General features: G+C 42.0%; 1 protein-coding gene across 2 annotated transcripts in view; it reads left to right on the top strand.

Moving 5' to 3' along the window:
- Positions 1 to 19,050, top strand: part of NT5DC1 (5'-nucleotidase domain containing 1) — a 147,752-nt gene that overhangs the window by 120,759 nt on the left and 7,943 nt on the right. For both annotated transcript variants that reach the window (XM_066373416.1, XM_066373415.1), the window contains exons 7-11: positions 2,149 to 2,323; positions 5,240 to 5,337; positions 12,753 to 12,871; positions 13,966 to 14,118; positions 18,844 to 19,012. In XM_066373416.1, coding sequence (XP_066229513.1) covers positions 2,149 to 2,323; positions 5,240 to 5,337; positions 12,753 to 12,871; positions 13,966 to 14,118; positions 18,844 to 19,012 — 714 coding nt within the window. The remainder of the gene's footprint in view (positions 1 to 2,148; positions 2,324 to 5,239; positions 5,338 to 12,752; positions 12,872 to 13,965; positions 14,119 to 18,843; positions 19,013 to 19,050) is intronic.

Below are 19,050 nucleotides of genomic sequence, written 5' to 3'. Positions count from 1 at the left end.
CATATGTATAGCTAAGGAAAAAAGGAGCCTTTTTCAGCAGTTGTACCTAAATACAGCTTAAGTATATGTTTTCAGCATCATATACTATATTATATAATCTTTTCTTATACAGCTCATACAATTTCTATTGCTACAAAAGCTTTGTTTTTCTGGCCAAAATAATTTCACATATGACTCGGGTGTAATAAATTCTGAGATACAGCCTCTGTCGGTACTTTGATGGTAACTCATTAAATTATTTTATTCTTAGCTAATTAATTGTATTATTTTCTGTCTCTTAAATTAGCCCTATCTTACTAGTACCCTCTTTTCCCTGAAAAACAGAATATTTTAATTTTTTTAAGCTTTTGGGATTAAAAAGCTTTAAAACATTACGTAGCCTTATAGTATATGGCTTTGGAAATATTGAGAGATCTTTGAGATTTCCTCAGATGTCCCTGTAGGGAAAAATACAAGAATACAAGAAATTTTTGTTCTCGGTCTCCTGATATCTGAATATTATTATCATAGTGTAACATGGTCATATTTATTTTGGTCTTATTATGATTGATTCTTGTAATGTATTGCTTTCTGAAGAGAGATGGTCTAGATTGCAAATAATTAACATCCTTAATGTTTATGCTATTGTTAAATTGAGTTACTTCAGGTGACCAGAAGAAGTGCAGAATTTGGGTGGTCCCTCCAGCAGTGGTGAAGTCGGTGTCTTTGTGACCCAGTGGTGTCATCAGAGACCAGGGTCTCTTTCAGATTCACACTAGGTATTTCAAACATCAGCTTTGTATTGCAAGTTGTAGCAGTTCGGGGTAGAGCATGTAGTCATAGCAAAGTTCAGAGTAAAAGAAAGGACATGCCTTCCTGTGTAGATTTCTTTTTATCAGTGGTATACAATATTCCAAAGACCTCCAGCAGAGTTCTCCTCAAGTCTCATTGGCCATGCGTGGCCTCCCACATGGTCCTAAACAACACACAGGCAGGGGAGGGAATTGGTTAGACTGATAGAGACCCAGGCCCTCCCTGAGCACCCAGCCCCTCAGAGGAGGATAAAAGGTCAAATAAAATCAAAGTACTTTCCAAGACAGGTGAGAGTGAGTGGATTTGGGCAGGCAGGCAGGCAGGCAACAGTATTTGCTACTATTTCTGGGTTAGTTTCATTTTATTTATTTTTTTCACTTGAGACTCTTCTTTCCTGTCCTGATAACCTTAAAATGTACCTTCTATTTCTGTTTTTTCAACTGCATGACAGTGTACAGAGTTGCAGGGGTAGCCTGCGTCTTGCAGTTTATCGTTCAGTACGAGCTCGTTTGTCTTGTTTATGCAATTGTTCTTTTCCTAGCAGTTAAAGAAAGTGAGAACTGGGGTTCCCTGTCTACTTGTTCGTGCTGTCATGCCCAAAGAACAGTATCTGTAAACTGTTTTGTGACTTTAGTAGCACTTCAGCCACATCTGCAATTGTCTGCTGAGTACCCACAGTTCTGAAGGCACCGAGTCGGTGCACCTGACCTGGATTTCCGGAGCTGTTGCCCCTTTCTGCCCTGGAGCTCAGCCTGGGCCCTTGGACTCTCTAAACACCCAAAGGGGCAGAGTCAGCAGTCCCACCCAGCTCAGGTTCTTCGGTTTTCGTTGTCAAATTCCATGCCTCTGACCTTTTCTGGCTTGCTTTTGCGTTTGGCATCCCAGCACCTCTCAGAGGCTGTAACAGCCTAGCTTTTTCTAATCTGAGCTCCGTCTGCAACAGCAAGCACTGCTGTGACTCGGAGAACCCAGTCCCCATCTTGGCTACTTTGTGCCAAAGATGTATTCATGGTGCGTGACCCGCATATTTATTTACTATCTGTATTCAGCAAATATATGTTGAATGATTAAAAGAATATTTATCAATTGATATTTCAAATGCAATTAGCTTTTCTGATGTGAGATTGTTGATTATATTGTTTTTTATGTTTTAACAGTTTATAAGTTCTTGTGAAGTAGCCAAAAATATTCTTAACTGACATTTTCGTAATTATATTTTTAAGTAAAGAACATAGCAGTAATAAGTGCTAGATATTTTAATCTGTAGTTTTGAGAGAGATCAACTTGTTTGAGAACATGCTGAGTCAAAAAACAAAAAAAGAATAAAACTATCTCCTTGATATTTTTATTTTTCAGAAAACTGTGGAATATATTTTCCTGAAATAAAAAGAGATCCAGGCAAGTATTTATACAGTTGTCCTGAATCTGTGAAAAAATGGCTTCGACAGCTAAAGAATGCTGGGAAAATTCTCTTATTAATCACCAGTTCTCACAGTGATTACTGTAGACTTCTCTGCAAACATATCCTTGGGTAAGTGATGAGACATTTTGTTTTCATGATCTTAGAAAATACTGCTAGCAAATTAGACCAGTGCTTTTTAAAAAGTTCTCCACCATCACTTTATCGTTATTTAAATACTTCTGAATGGTAAACGGTTGTTTGTCTTAACAACTCGACATCTGCAACATATCCCAAGTACATTTTAACAACGCAGCATTACTGGGGTTTGTTATGTTCATAGTTTGCTGATCATCTGGGCTTTAGATTTTCTTTATTCAGTGAGAGGAGGGGAAGCACAGAGTTATTCTCCCACATGCACCCTGACTGGGATCCACCTGGCAAGCCCAGGAGGGAGTTATGCTCTGCCCATCTGGTGCGTTGCAACTGAGCTCTTCTTAGCACCAGAGGCAGAGGCCATGGTACCATCCTTAGTACCCAGGGCCAACTTACTTCAATCAAGCCATGGCTGCAGGAAGAAAAGAGAGAGAGAAACAGAGAAGCAAGAGGGGGAGGAGTGGAGAAACAGATGGGCGCTTCCCCTGTGTATCCTGACTGGGAATTGAACCCCGGGACATCCACACACCAGGCCAATGCTCTACCACTAAGCCAACCAGCCCAGGCCTAGGTTTTCTTAAGGTGGATGCAGCACATGTCCTTCATACCATCTTCCATGCACTTGCTTTCTCAGCTTGGGATGATTAGTGAGGGACAGAGCTGTAGGTTTTACTCCCTGATGGATAACTGGCATACAGCCCCTCGGTAGCCTTTTCAGTGTGGAGCTATACTTTACCACTAAGCACAGCCAGAGATGGGATTGACACCCACGAAAATCGAGGCGGTATAAATGCATAGACTTGAACATGAGACAGACATGGCTCAAGCCCAATCTTGCAACTTACTGTATGATCTGGTGCCTCAATTTCATGACCTTAAAAATGGAGCAGCTATACCTCATAAGTATAAGGGGATATTTATGTACTGGTAAAGTATAAGGCAGAGTAATTGGTAAGTTTCAGTAAGTCTTAATATATATTTATGTCATTCTTCTGGGCAATACCAGGGACTATCCATGGACAAAGCAAATACTGGGAGTATGAAAGAAGTTCTAGCTTTAAAACTGACCTCTGGGCCTGACCTGTGGTGGCACAGTGGATAAAGCGTCAACCTGGAAACACTGAGGTTGCCGGTTCAAAACCCTGGCTTGCCTGGTCAAGGCACATATGGGAGTTGATGCTTCCTGCTCCTCCTCCTTCTCTCTCTCTCTCTCTCTCTCTCTCTCTCTCTGTATCTCCCCCCCTCCTCTCTAAAATGAATAAATAAAAATTAAAAAAAAAAAAACTGACCTCTGGGTGACCTCTTTAGCCTCCAGTTCCATGTTCCTCAGCTCGTGTGGGTTTAGATTGGTCTGTGGTATATTTACCGTCTGTGAGTGGATGTTCTGCTTTCTGAACAATACCTAGGCTTGGGATCCATAAAGTGGATTAAGGCTGATTGATGTCCTGGATGCCTTGGAAAGGTGCCTCTTATCAAGCCCTTTGCTTTCCCCGTAGTGGAACTATGCTTCCAGTTGTACTCTCCGGAGTCTTGATCTCTTTAGTTAGCATAAGTAACCAAGGCGTTTTCTTCCTATTTTAATTTATCTTTAGCCCTGGCCTATTGGCTCAGTGGTAGAGCATCAGCACTGTGTGTGGATGTCCCAGGCTCGATTCCTGGTCAGGGCACACAGGAGAAGCAAACAACTGCTTCTCCGTCCCTCCCTCTTTTCTATCTCTCCTCCCCCTCCCACAGCCATGGCTCTATTGGCTCAAGCAAGTCGGCTTCCAGTGCTGAGGATGGCTCTGTGGCCTCTGCCTGAGGCGCTAAAAATACCTTGGCTGCTGAACGAAGCAACACCCCAGATGGGCAGAACATTGCCCCCTAGTGGACTTGCCGGGTGGGGTCACATGCAGGAATCTGTTTCTCTGCCTCCTCTGCTCTCAATTAAAATAAAACATAAAATAAATAAGTAAAAAAAATAAATTTATCTCTAGTACTGTTTTGTGTGTGTGTGTGTGTGGTGTTTTTTTTTTTACAGAGACAGAGAGTCAGAGAGAGGGATAGTTAGGCACAGACAGACAGGAACCGAGAGAGATGAGAAGCATCAATCATTAGTTTTTCGTTGCGACACCTTAGTTGTTCAGTGATTGCTTTCTCATATGTGCCTTGACCGTGGGCCTTCAGCAGACCGAGTGACCCCTTGTTCAAACCAGCGACCTTGGGTCCAAGCTGGTGAGCTTTTGCTCAAACCCGATGAGCCCGCGCTCAAGCTGGCGACCTCGGGGTCTCAAACCTGGATCCTCCGCATCCCAGTCTGACGCTCTATCCATCGCACCACCGCCTGGTCAGGCTCTAGTACCGTTTTGATTTGTAAAAGTATTTGGGAATGTTGCTCAATGTTACCTCTCCATTACAACAGTGAGTCCCTCAGGTACCAGGACTACCAGCCCTTTACCATCCCAAATAATCCTAAATATAGTATTAAATATAATACAACTGAAAACAATTATTGCTGTTATTTAAAAATTGCCACAGTATGAGACTACACTGATTTCAAAGTAAAGTATCTTCACATTTTGAATACTTTCAGAAGCATAGCTTTGACCATTTCTATTAGAAACTATTGAATTCACTTACCGTGCCTGTTTCATGAGAAAGCTTAGCACCTCGAGTTACTGTGCTCATTCTTTTCTTGTGTTTGTATCAGGGTGTTTTTCATGAACACTAGTGCTAACTCACCTTTTATTTCCAGTGTAAGATTTACCTTAAATCTGTAGAAAGCATGTAAAAAGTTCATCAAAAGATAAGAAATGATGGTGTGGTCGAGTAAATAGGTGAAGATGAAGTCTGTTTTATATGGACCATTTCTAATTCCTTAAAATAAGCTTATAAACAATTTGTTGCTTTCAGAAATGATTTTGCAGACCTTTTTGACATTGTGATTACAAATGCATTGAAGCCTGGTTTCTTTTCCCATTTACCAAGTCAGAGACCTTTTCGGACACTCGGTAAGTTACATTTTAGTTTTTTTCTTCTTCTACTTTAGATTTGCTCATTCATTTATTCAATGAATCATCCCTTGGTTAACAGCCATGTGCAGAGTACTGTGTTAGATGCAACAAGGGGTATAGAAGAGACACTTTGTTTTCTTTCCGCTCATGGGGGAGAAAGAAGATAATAAACCTATGTTTGTATCAAATCTTCCACTACCACATTATATCATAATCAGTTGTCACTCTCTCCCTGACTTTAAAAATGAAGGTATGGGGTTTGCCTTAGTTTTCAGGGCCTAACTAAATGCTTCAATACATAATTGAGGGATGAATTAATTTTAATAAGTCAGAATAGGTAATTTTCTAGAACAAAGGTGCCTGCAGAATACATGAGGATTATAAAAAATGAAGCCGTTTTCTCTGGGGAACAAGCACAATCTTCAAGGAAGGGTGGTTAGAAATGTCACACATTTAGGAGAGGCTGATGGAGAGGTGAAATGAAAAGAGCAAACAAATTTTTCAGATGAAAATGAATAGCGTGAGGAGGCCCTGGCTTGGTAGCTGAGTTGGTTGGAACATTGTTCCCATACACCAAGGTTGCAGGTTCATTCTCTGGTCAGGGCACACACAGGAGTCAGCCAATGAATGCATGGATAAGTGGAACAACGGATTGATGTATCTCTCTCTCTTCCTCTCTCTGTCCCTTCCTCTCTCTCTCTAAAATCAATCAATAAATAAAATTAATATTTTTAAAAGGAGAGAACAGATCCTGACTGGTGCTCAGTGGGTAGAGCATTGGCCTGGCATATGGATGTCCTGGATTCGATTTCCAGTCCGGGCACACAAGAGAAGCGACCATCTGCTTCTCCCCCTCCCTCTTCTCTCCCTCTTCCCCTCCTACAGCCAGTGGCTTGATTGGCTGGAGCGTGGCCCTGGGTGCTGAGGATAGCTGCATTGGAGTGCTTCAGCCTCAGGCGTTAAAAATAGCTTGGTACTCAAGCATAGGCCCATGATGGGGTTACTCAGTGTATCCTGATTGGGGCACATGCAGGAGTCTGCCTCACTATTTTCCCTGCTCTCACCTAAAAAGAAAAAAAAGAGAGAGAATAGCAGGGGAAGAGGTTAAGGTGTGCAAATTGCCAGTTATAAAAAACAGTTATACAGCCCTGGCCGGTTGGCTCAGTGGTAGAGCATCGGCCTGGCATGCGGGAGTCCCGGGTTCAATTCCTGGCCAGGGCACACAGGAGAAGCGCCCACCTGCTTCTCCACCCCTCCCCCTCTCCTTCCTCTCTGTCTCTCTCTTCCCCTCCTGCAGCCAAGGCTCCATTGGAACAAAGTTGGCCCGGGTGCTGAGGATGGCTCTATGGCCTCTGCCTCAGGCACTAGAATGGCTCTGGTTGCAATAGAGCAACGCCCCAGATGGGCAGAGCGTCGCCCCCTGGTGGGTGTGCCGGGTGGATCCCTGTCAGGCGCATGCGGGAGTCTGTCTGACTGCCTCCCTGTTTCCAACTTCAGAAAAATAAAAAATAAAAAAACACCAGTTATACAGGGATGTAAAGTACAGTATAGGGAATATATTATAGTTAATAATATTGTAATAACTATGTGAGGTATCAGATGGGTTGTAGACTTACTGATATGATTACTTCATAAATTATATACATATCTTATTATTAGGTTATACACCTGAAACTAATATGGTATTGTATGTTAATAGTAATTGAAAATATTTTAAAATAAAATAAAGCTGTTATATCACCTTAAATGTATCAAATGGAATTTCAACTTTATATCAATTTGATAGCCATCATTGTCCATTTCAAAAAACAGAAAAACAACTGGTTCAGAATGGGCAGAAGTTTCTGCATTTTTTTCTTGAACTTGCTTTCCTTTCTATATATTTTCACAACAATTTTTTAAACTTTTAATTGAAAATCCCTACAGGTTCATAGGAGGGTGCTAAGAAATGTACAGGGTGGTCTCATGCACTCTTCACCCAGCTTTTCTCAACATTCACGTGTTGTATAATAACAGGGCAGTATCAAAACCGGGAAGTTGACATTTGTACAATCCAAGTTTATTCATATTTCACCAGTATATATGCACTCATTTTCTCTGTGTGTGTATGTGTGTGCGCGCTCTATACAGTTTTTTAAAAATCGCCCTGGCCGGTTGGCTCAGCGGTAGAGCGTCAGCCTGGCATGCGGGGGACCCGGGTTCGATTCCCGGCCAGGGCACATAGGAGAAGCGCCCATTTGCTTCTCCACCCCCCCCCCTCCTTCCTCTCTGTCTCTCTCTTCCCCTACCGCAGCCAAGGCTCCATTGGAGCAAAGATGGCCCGGGCGCTGGGGATGGCTCCTTGGCCTCTGCCCCAGGCGCTAGAGTGGCTCTGGTCACGGCAGAGCGACGCCCCGGAGGGGCAGAGCATCGCCCCCTGGTGGGCAGAGCGTTGCCCCTGGTGGGCATGCCGGGTGGATTCCGGTCGGGCGCATGCGAGAGTCTGACTGTCTCTCCCCGTTTCCAGCTTCAGAAAAATACAAAAAAAAAATAAATTAATTTAAAAAAAATAAAATGAGAATAGTGGAGTAAGACATTATGATAGGTGCTGTCTAAAAACTTATTGAATAAATATTAAAAGAATAAAAGAAGAGCCTGATCAGGAATGAAGAAATTACAGGGGTGTGAAAGGCAGTAAATTTGGTTGTTGATATCTGTTGTGTATTTTATTTTTATTGAAATTGATGTCAAATAAGCTCAGTGATAAAATTAATATTTTAGGACCATTCAGAAATTCTCTTAGGCAGGGACCACCTAAAATAAGCCCAGGAAAGGTTGGAAGTTGAAATACAGTAAATGGTTATAAATGCATATAAATGTTTATAAGGCATTAACAAATCAAATGTATAGACATAAGTACAGATTTTAGTTGTGTTTAAAAGAGACTTATATATGTATATTATATGCATAATACATATAAGCATCCATTTTAATAAATGCTTTATAGTTTTACTTTTTATTCAGATGCTTAGCATTATATAAACAGTTTGGGCAGTTGGAATGATATTTAATATACATTTCTCCTTACTTTCCTGTGGCTACACATTACCATTTGTGGGGATTAAATTTAAAATCCATCTAAAGAATGTTCGTGTGAATCACACACATCAATTGGTTTTGTAAATATACAGTGTGTCCGTAAAGTCATGGTACACTTTTGACCGGTCACAGGAAAGCAATAAAAGACAATAGAAATGTGAAATCTGCACCAAATAAAAGGAAAACTCTCCCAGTTTCATACCTATTCAATGCAGTTCAATGTGGGCTCACGCACAGATTTTTTAGGGCTCCTTAGGTAGCTATCCCGTATAGCCTCTACAGACTCATCACTAACTGATGGCCTACCTGAATGGGGTTTCTCCACCAAACTGCCGGTTTCCTTCAACTGCTTATCCCACTGAGTAATGTTATTCCTATGTGGTGGTGATTCATTATAAATGCACCGATATTCACTCACGTTGCACTTTGGTCATGGATTCGAATTTAGTGAGCCACAGAACACACTGAACTTTCCTCTGTACCATCCACATCTCGACTGGCATGGCCGTGGGCTGCTCCGCTGAATACACGGTGTTATGTCATCATCTGCGCATGTGCACATGCTGCCACATCATCCTACAGAAACTGGGAGGGTTTTCCTTTTATTTGGTGCAGATTTCACATTTCTATCATCTTTTGTTGCTTTCCTGTGACCGGTCAAAAGTGCACCATGACTTTATGGACACACGGTATTGATATACTATATATGAGAATTATAAAATAACTCTCACATGTTTTCTTCTAGTATTTTAATAGCTTTATTCTTTACATGTAGAAATTATATTATTTCTAATTCATCCTGGCATCTAATCCGTGATGTAAGTTCCACCTTTATGTTTTTACCTGATGTTCTCACAAGTGTGTTCCAATATTATTTTCCCCACTTCTTTGCAATGTCGTTTTCATTACATACCGAATTCTCTCAAAGATATGGGATTGTTTATGGACCTTCCAGATTCTTCCAATGGTCTGCTTATTCAAATATCAGAACCAAACTATTTTAATTATTGACACTCTATATTTTTCATATCTGACAGGGCTAGTGTCCCTCATTTCAGGGAAATTGATTTTGTATATTGCTAAATCAGGAATAAGTCATACAATATGTAACCATTATGCTGTACACCTGAAAGTAATACAAATAATATTGAAAGTAAACTGTAATTGAAAAATAAAAACTAAAAAGTGTAAAAAAAAGAATAAATCATATAATGCCTACGGGGCAATTTGACAGTATTCATAAAAATACACTGCTCACAAAAATTAGGGGATATTTTATCCATTCATATTCATTTTGAAATATCCCCTAATTTTTGTGAACAGTATATATAAATACATGTACTGACCCAGCAATACCACTTGTAGTCATTTTACAGAGATAATACCTTAATGGGGAAAATAAGTCTATTAAAATTGAATGTCTTACTGGGTGAAAGAGATGAAGGGGTTACGAAGTACACGTCGGCAGGTACAAAGTCGTCACAGGGAAGTAAAGTACAGCACAGGGAATTCAGACAGTAATATTGTGATAACCATGTGTGGTGCCAGGTGGGCACTGGAAATATCAGAGGAGCACTTTGTAAAGTATGAAAGTATGTGTTTGTCTAACCACATGCTGTATACCTGAAACCAATGCAAAATCATACTGAAAGTAAACTGATTGAAAAAATTTTAAATATTTCTTAGAAACACTGTAGTAACAAAAGAAAATGAAAACTACCTAACTGATCATCAGTAGGGGACTGGTTTAGTAAATTATGGTTTATACACACACTTAAAATCAATGCAGTTAAGAAAAATAATGAGGTTTTGTATATACTGATATAGGATTACCTACAGTGTCTATTAAGTGACAAAGGTAAAACAATGTGTTAAATATACTATCATTTTATAAACAAAAGGGAAAAATAAATAAAAATTGATGTAGCGTGACCAGGCGGTGGCGCAGTGGATAGAGCGTTGGACGGGGATGCAGAGGACCCAGGTTCGAAACCCAAAGGTCACCAGTATGAGCCCAAGGTCGCTGGCTTGAGCAAGGGGTCACTCGCTCTGTTGTAGCCTCCCAGTCAAGGTATATATGAGAAGCAATCAATGAGAAACTAAGGTGCCGCAATGAAGAATTGATGCTTCTCATCTCTCTCCATTTCTGTCTGTCCCTCTCTCTGTCTCTCTCTGTCTCTGTCACACACACAAAAAAGAAATTGATGCATTAGTTTTGACTTTGAACTTCTTTGTGCTATTTCAAGCCCTATTCTGTGCAAGACTGTTGACAGTAGCTTGGTTACCTATTTCCTGAGGAGCACACAAGCAGTGAAGGCCCAGGGGAGTTGAGAGTCATGGGTGTCAGGCCCTAAGGGATACCACACGGAGGCATAAACAAACACATAAGCAAGCCAGGAAACCCGTGAGGTCGTGTTATGTGTTGCGAAGGAAGTAGCCGCCTGATGAGGCCGCCCTGAGTGGCTGGCCAGGAAAGGCCCGCCCAAGAGGGTCGGGGAAGGTGACTTGCCAGGAGGGCCCTGCGGGGTGAGTAATGAGGAAGGCAGAGCGTGAGTGTTCCTGGCAGTGTGACATACTGATGCAAAGGGCCAGTGTGGGCGCAGTGTGGGTGAGGGCCAGGCACAGAGGAGGGGCAGGTGGTTCTGGCACATGGCCGTGGGGAGGGAGGGTTGAAACTCGGGAGGCGGGCAGCCTCACACTCTGGGGAAGGAGCCATCTGGTTCACTTCCGCTGAGCAATCGGAAGCTGTTTGGTTGAGATGGACGAGTGACATAGAGACATTTTGGGCTGCTCGGTGGGGAGGGACTGGATGTAGGGAGGGACAGACAGAGAAGAACACCAAGCGATTGCAGTGTCCCAAGTGAGAGGTTGTGTTTTGGGGTCTGAAGCCATAGTCCTGGAGATGGACAGAAGTCCACGTGTGTATTTAACATACGATATGGAGGTGGGGAACACAGCAGCAGACGAAAAGAAAGGAGTAATCGAAAATGACTTCCAGGTGGTTAATTTTTCTTTTGTCTGAATTGAGCAGGTGAGTGCATGGTGATACCACTTATAGCCATGGGGAAGAATGCAAAAGGAAAGTTTGGATGAAGGGGCTATAACGATTAAGAACTCAATTTCAGCATATTAAATTCAAAAGGCCTAGCAGTGATCTAACTGGAGCTATCAATTAGGAAATTGTATAAATGAGCCTGGAGTCTTAAGAGAACAGGTGTAGGTTCAGGATATAAATTTGGGAGTCGTCAGAGGTATTTAAAGCCATGGGCTTATATGAGATCAAATAGAGAATATAGAGAGACCAAGGACCCAGACCAAGTCTGACACACTAACGTTAAGAAGAAGAAAGTGTGCAGTCTAGAAGCAGACATTACTGTAGGGGGAACTGGAAAGCACAGGGTTCAGAATCTAGAGAGGAAAGAAGAGGTTGGTCAACTAGGCAAATGCTACAGAAAAGTCCACTGCAAAAGAAAAGAGAAAGTCTGCTGAAGAGGGCAAGACAGAGATCAGAGATCACCGGGGTCCTGAGAGCAGGGGAAGAAACGGGCCACATCACAGTGTCTGAAAGAATTGATTGAAGGTAGTGAAACTAATGAGTAGAGACAGCTTTTTCTAGAATTTTAGCTGTGAAGACAGAGAATTGAGGTTTTAGCTGAACAACAATGTAAGATCAAGGTCATATTTTATTTTTTAGAGTGAAAGTATTAGAATACACATAATATATGCTAATTAAATGGTCTAGGATAGTGATTTTTACCTGTGACACTTATGTTCTTCAGGGCAAATTTGGCAACATCTGGAGACATATTTGGTTGTCACAATCTGGGAGGCAGGATGCCACGGCATCTAGTGGGTAGAGACCAGGGGTGCTGGTAAACATCCTACAACATGCAGGATGGCACCCTGCTACCACCAGCAAGGAATTATCTAGTTATTTGGTCTCAAATCTCAGTAGTGTCAAGGTTAAGAAAGCCTGGTCTAGTAGAAAGAGACAGGTTGATGGTGATTTTATTATATATGGGTTTAATGTCTTATATAAATCCTTGATATTAAGAAATAATCTGATATGAGGGATTCAAATAATCCTCTTTGTATTAAACCAGAAAAAAATGTTTAATGTTTTTTCCCCCTCTTCACAAACTGATGTTAAAGTTTTACACACACACACACACAGTACCTGCTTATGTGTTCAAGAAGTGCGCGTCATAGTAGCGCTCACTGAGAGCTAGCTCCCGCCACACGTGGTTCCTTCCACGCAGCCGCACCTGAGTGTGGTCTGCCCACTGGGTGTTCTCACTGGACCAAAATGTGTGATTTTGAAACATTATTTCCAGAGAACGATGAGGAGCAGGAGGCACTGCCGTCTCTGGATAAACCTGGCTGGTACTCCCAAGGAAACGCAGTCCACCTTTATGAACTTCTAAAGAAAATGACTGGCAAACCTGAACCCAAGGTACTTTCTCATCGAGGCGGAGTCCTTGATTCCCACGTGCAGACAAACTATTATAAACTAAAACCATGATTTTAAATGCGTTTAGCTTAGTTATCTGTGGGAAAAGAATCTGCCTTTGCCTACCTACTAACCTGTTGTCTGACCTCTTCTGTTTAAGCCTGTCCTTTGTTGATGTCCACCAGCTCTTTATTTGTAGCAGAGATGAACAGAAATTCCCAGCAAAGGGCCACAGATCTAGGGGGATATACCTAGATTAGTTTGTGGGATACCTGAGGAATGATGTCCTGATAATAATCCCCCCCAAAATGTGTTTATATGTAAGATAAGTAGTAACTGAAATTACAATACGGACTAGCCTAAAGACATACTTGCTTTTGACATGCTGGTCACATTGTTGACGTTGGACCTTGGCGCATTTTTAACAGCAAGACCTTTCATCTAAAAAATGTTTGCCAGGAGCCCCGTGAGCAGGAGAGGTCAGTGGGTAAGAGCCCCACTCCATGGCTCCCATGTTGCCACCGCTCCCTGGGAACTCCAGAGGGGTGTAGTGGACACTGTGCCCGTGGAGGTTCTAATTCATATTCCCTTAATCTCCTTTTCTCATCGGTAAAAGGCATGTGGACTACACCAGTGGACAGCTAGTCTCAGAATACAAGGGAGCTTCCCTGAGTCCAGCTGCCCAACCCCACTCTCAGAATTCCGTTCTGGCAGGTCCAGATGGCAACCAGGAACCCTTTGGGAAAGGGGTTGTGATGTGCACTCCTGCTGGTCTAACCCACTGTAGCGAGTCATCCCTAATATCTCACCAGTTCTTTAATTCTAGGGGCAAGTTTCACTCTAAACATATAGACTCTCACTTCTTCAGAATCCCTTATTTTCTGCCTTTTTCTGTGTGCACAGGCATTGCATAACTTCTTAAGATAACCTGGCACCCTGCAAACCAAATTGGGCAAGTTGATGGTCACCATAAAGTTATTCAAGGAAGTTAAGATATTCATGCAACTGTCAGAGAAATCTTCTTCACCGTCCACGAAATGAACAGTTCTTTTTCACAGTTCTAATGCCTCAAACAGAATTTGCTGTGTGACTTACAGGTTGTTTACTTTGGTGACAGCATGCATTCAGATATTTTCCCAGCCCGCCATTATAGTAATTGGGAGACAGTCCTCATCCTGGAAGAGCTCAGAGGGGACAGAGACTGGAAGCCGGAGGAATCAGAGCCTCTAGAGAAGAAAGGAAAATATGAGGTAAGGGTTCCCTTTAGCTCTTTCTGTTCTTATCTTAGACAGCGTTTGTGCCAAAAGAGATGAAATCTGTTGGCGGTTATTGTGGTCTTGCTGTCTCCACTCCGCAGTTGATCTTGTTGATAATGTAAATGATGCCACCAAGATAAGGCAGCTCTGTCTGCCTGCCTGCCCTCTGCTTGCACAGCGCCGTGGCTCCGTGGGTGTGTTTGGTTGCGGCTGCGGGTGCCAGGGCCTGACTCAGTATCATCACACTGTCTGTTTTGCTTGGCCATGAAAGTGCTTGTGCTGTCTTCATGCATCTGACTTAGCTGAATCTGTCTCTCCTTTAAGCTATGCCTGAGCCCCCAGAGGAACTTAGGTCAAGGCTTGAGATAAAGAAAAGTAAAACATGCTGTAAATCTAGAAAGGGAAAATAGTGTTTAAAAGCAAAAAGGAAGCAAAAAAGATCAGAAAATAAGATGTGTTTTTCTTTTTCATTTTTTTGGGACAGAGAGAGAGGGACAGATAGGGACAGACAGACAGGAAGGGAGAGAGATGAGAAGCATCAGTTCTTCTTTGTGGCACCTGAGTTGTTCATCAATTGCTTTCTCATATGTGCCTTGACTGGGGGGCTACAGCAGAGCCAGTGACCCCTTGCTTAAGCCAGCGACCTTGGGCTTCAAGCCAGCGACCTTGGGGTTTCAAACCTGGATCCTCTGCATCCCAGTCTGATGCCCTACCCACTGCGCCACTGCCTGGTCAGGCAAGATGCATTTTTCTAAGTTAATTCCAGTGGCACAATTAAAATGAAGGAAAAATTCAAGTCAAAATAACAAATAGCATATCAAAACAGTACCAGTTAAAAAATAATCTATCAATACACAAAAAGACGTAGAAGAAACTTAAGTGTGTATTACTAAGGGAAAGAAGCCAATCTGAAAGGCTTTTTACTGTCTGATTAAAACCATATGACAGTCTGGAAGAGGCAAAACTATGGAGAGTAAAAGGACCGGTGGGTGCCCTGCGTTTGAGGGGAGGAGGATGAATGAATGGAGTCTGGGATTTTTATGGTGGTGAAACTGCTCTTGATGGTACTGTAATGGTGGGTACCTGACTTTCTGCATTTGTTAAAACGCATAGAATTATACAACATTAAGTGTGAACCCTGGTGTAAACTATAGACTTTTGTCAGTAATATAAGCCATATTGGTTAACCAGTTGTAACAAATACACCACATCAGTGAATGTAAGATGTTAATAATGGAAGAGACAGTGGTTGAGAGGAAGGAGGGGAATATGTATACATAGGAATTTTCTGTACTCTTTGCTCTATTTATCTGAAACCTGAAGCTGTTCTAAAAAATACAGTCTATTATTAAAAGAAAAAACAACTAAGCAGACCCAACACAATGTTAGAAACCTCTGAGGTTTCCACCGAGGAGCATTTAGTCTTCAGTGTGACATTGGTAGTTCCTTGGCTTATGGGAGTCATGAAGGACTTGAAGAACACCCTCCAGCGAACCTGAGTGACTTTGCAAAAGGTTTTCAGTAAAAAGAGGTGTGCTGTCTTCAAAATGATTTGAGAATGTAGGCACAGCAATAAGAAAGTGAGGATCAGCAGGTCATTTCCTCCAGTAGTATGTACACCAGGGGTCCCCAAACTACGGCCCGTGGGCCACATGAGGCCCCCTGAGGCCATTTATCCGGCCCCCACCGCACTTCCGGAAGGGGCACCTCTTTCATTTGTGGTCAGTGAGAGGAGCATAGTTTCCATTGAAATATTGGTCAGTTTGTTGATTTAAATTTACTTGTTTTTTATTTTAAATATTGTATTTGTTCCCGTTTTGTTTTTTTACTTTAAAATAAGATATGTGCAGTGTGCATAGGAATTTGTTCATAGTTTTTTTTATAGTCCGGCCCTCCAGCGGTCTGAGGGACAGTGAACTGGCCCCCTGTGTAAAAAGTTTGGGGGCCCCTGATGTACACAGTAGCCCCATCCTTCTCCCTCCCCCGGCCCCTTTTTTCTTGATAATTAGTTACAAACATATCATAAACAGAGTTAACAGTTAGAAAATAGTGAGTCAACAGCTTGAAGATTTTAGTTTCTGAGATTCTTCCTGTTGAACTCCACATATTTCAGAATGCTCAAAAATTTTATAAGTATCAAATGTAAGAGTTTATTGGATTAGCAGAATTTATAAGGCCACTCATGAAATAGCCAGCCTGGCACTACTCTTGTTCAACACTGAGTTTTGATCTGTGCAAGCCTCTCTGCTAAGAATCTCAGGAACTTACTGTTGAGTTGTACACAATTTCTTTTTGCAGACTGCATTATAGTCTGAGAATAAAGGGAGTCTGGTACTTGAATATGCAAATAAAGCATAACTGCCTGAACAGGGTACAAGCTATAAAAGGATTTTAAATGAGGCAGGGTGGATACTTTATTAAGGAGAATTAGAGGAAACTGCATAAAGAATGTAGAATTTGAAATAAATGTTGAAGCACAGGTACATCTTCGACTGATGTGTAATGTATTCTTGGTTCAGGAAATAACATAAGTGTACAGAGACTATAGTGTACAGGCTACAGTGCCTCCTGGACCATGTGTGAGTTTGTCCACTAATGGCACCACTAACAGCTTGTGAAGGTGGGAGTAACAGTGATAATGCAGCTTTTGTGTGGCAGCTGTGTTGCGGGCTCAGCTGACCGGTGGGGACATGGAAGGCTGTTTCTGCAGCCTGTCCTAGAGGTAATGCAAACATGAACAAGTGGGTAGTAGTGAGAAAGAATGGAATGTGTTCTAGAGCAGGGGTCCCCAAACTTTTTACACAGGGGGCCAGTTCACTGTCCCTCAGACCGTTAGAGGTCCAGACTATAAAAAAACTATGAACAAATCCCTATGCACACTGCACATATCTTATTTTAAAGTAAAGAAACAAAACGGGAACAAATACAATATTTAAAATAAAGAACAAGTAAATTTAAATCAACAAACTGACCAGTATTTCAATGGGAACTATGCTCCTCTCACTGACCGCCAATGAAAGAGGTGCCCCTTCCGGAAGTGCGGTGGGGGCCAGATAAATGGCCTCGGGGCCACATGTGGGCCGTAGTTTGGGGAACCCTGTTCTAGAGGCACAACTGATAAGCCTGGTGCTGGTGGTGAGGGTTGGACTCAAAACTTGAGCTAGTTTTTGAGCACAAGCAACTAACTGGAAATGATGTGTTTTGTTCGTATAAATATGGAAGTCAAGAAAAAGAGCTGGTTTGTGAGAAGGGAGATATGATTGATTAAATGTTGAATCCTGTTTCTTTGAAATATTTGTAGGATGAGGGAACACAAACATTTAGACCATGGTAGCATCCACATTATAGTGAACAGAGAGGATAGATAGATCTGTCTTCCTCTTTTTATAGGAATAGGGAGGCACCTAGATTCTGTCATTTGTCAGACCATTTTCTTTTTTCTTTTTTCTTTTTTATTTATTTTTTTATTTTTTTGTATTTTTCTGAAGTCGGAAACGGGGAGGCAGTCAGGCAGACTCTCGCATGCGCCCAACCAGGACCCACCTGGCACACCCACCAGGGGGCAGTGCTCTGCCCATCTGGGGCATCGTTCTGTTGCAACCAGAGCCATTCTAGCACCTGAGGCAGAGGCCATGGAGCCATCCTCAGCGCTCGGGCCAACCTTGCTCCAATGGAGCCTTGGCTGCGGGAGGGGAAGAGAGAGACAGAGAGGAAGGAGAGGAGGGAGGGGTGGAGAAGCAGATGGGCGCTTCTCCTGTGTGGCCTAGCCGGGAATCGAACCTGTGACTCCTGCACACCAGGCCGACGCTCTACCACTGAGCCAACCGGCCAGGGCCTTTGTCAGACCATTTTCTACGTATATGTAATTGAATCATTTCTTCTTAGACTCATTATTTTAGAAAAGATAATTAAATTAAATTTATCCTTGAAATTGCTGAAATACACCTTAAATGTATACACTGGAATATGAATATTCATATTCCAATACTGCTTTTAAATATCTTTGGTGAAATTCGGATAGGTTCTTGCCAAATGATTTCCAAACACCATCATCTGAAAACATGTATTCTTATCTTGCTTCACAGAGTGGGTTCCAGCACAAAGAATGTACAGGCATATTTGGGACTCTGTGAGCTAGAAAATGAAATTCCGTCAGAAAAGGATGACATGTTTTATAATCCAGATTAGATGGACAAGATAGGATTTTTTCAATTCTTAATTGTATGCCGTATCCATGAAACGCTGAGTATTTCTTGAGTGGGTCTTTACTTCAGTCTGCCATTTGTATGCACCTGTACTCAGCCTTAGGGATTCACAAACACTTAAGGCAGCTAGCCTTCTGTAGTTAATAATCTGTCAAGGGTGAAGAGTCCATAGTATGATAGTTGTGGGACAATCTGAGCAGTGTATTAGGGATAAGCTCAGGCTGTAGGAAGGTGGCGGAGACCTCCTGCAACCTGCGTGTGGGAGGTCAAGGATGGCATCCCGGACGGCATGTAGGCCCGTTCCAAAGGATGAGCAGGGTTCCCAGAGAGAGCCAGGGGAGGATACTTTTAAGGACTTCTAAGCTTTGTTTTTCTTTCTACTTTTCATATGGGTATACAGTTTGGTTAAGGAAACAACTGAACTTCCTTCAGATTTTTTATTTTGATTTACTTAGTGGAGGAAAACCATAATAAGATTATACATTAATCAGTTTTTGTTGTTCTCTTGTTTCAGGGACAGAAGGCAAAGCCTCTAAATTCATTATCTAAAAAATGGGGCTCCTTCTTTATTGATTCCGTTTCGGGACTGGAAAATACAGAAGACTCCTTGGTTCACACGTGGTCCTGTAAGAGAGTCAGTACTTACAGTACTATTGCAATTCCAAGTATTGAAGCAATAGCAGGTAAGTTTCACCTGCTACTGGACAATAATTATCTCAAT

This window comes from Saccopteryx leptura, chromosome 3, assembly GCF_036850995.1.
Source record: "Saccopteryx leptura isolate mSacLep1 chromosome 3, mSacLep1_pri_phased_curated, whole genome shotgun sequence".
In the NCBI taxonomy this organism is placed as follows: Eukaryota; Metazoa; Chordata; class Mammalia; order Chiroptera; family Emballonuridae; genus Saccopteryx; species Saccopteryx leptura.
Note: the sequence above shows the minus strand (reverse complement) of the source record. Positions and strands in the feature narration are given on the sequence as shown.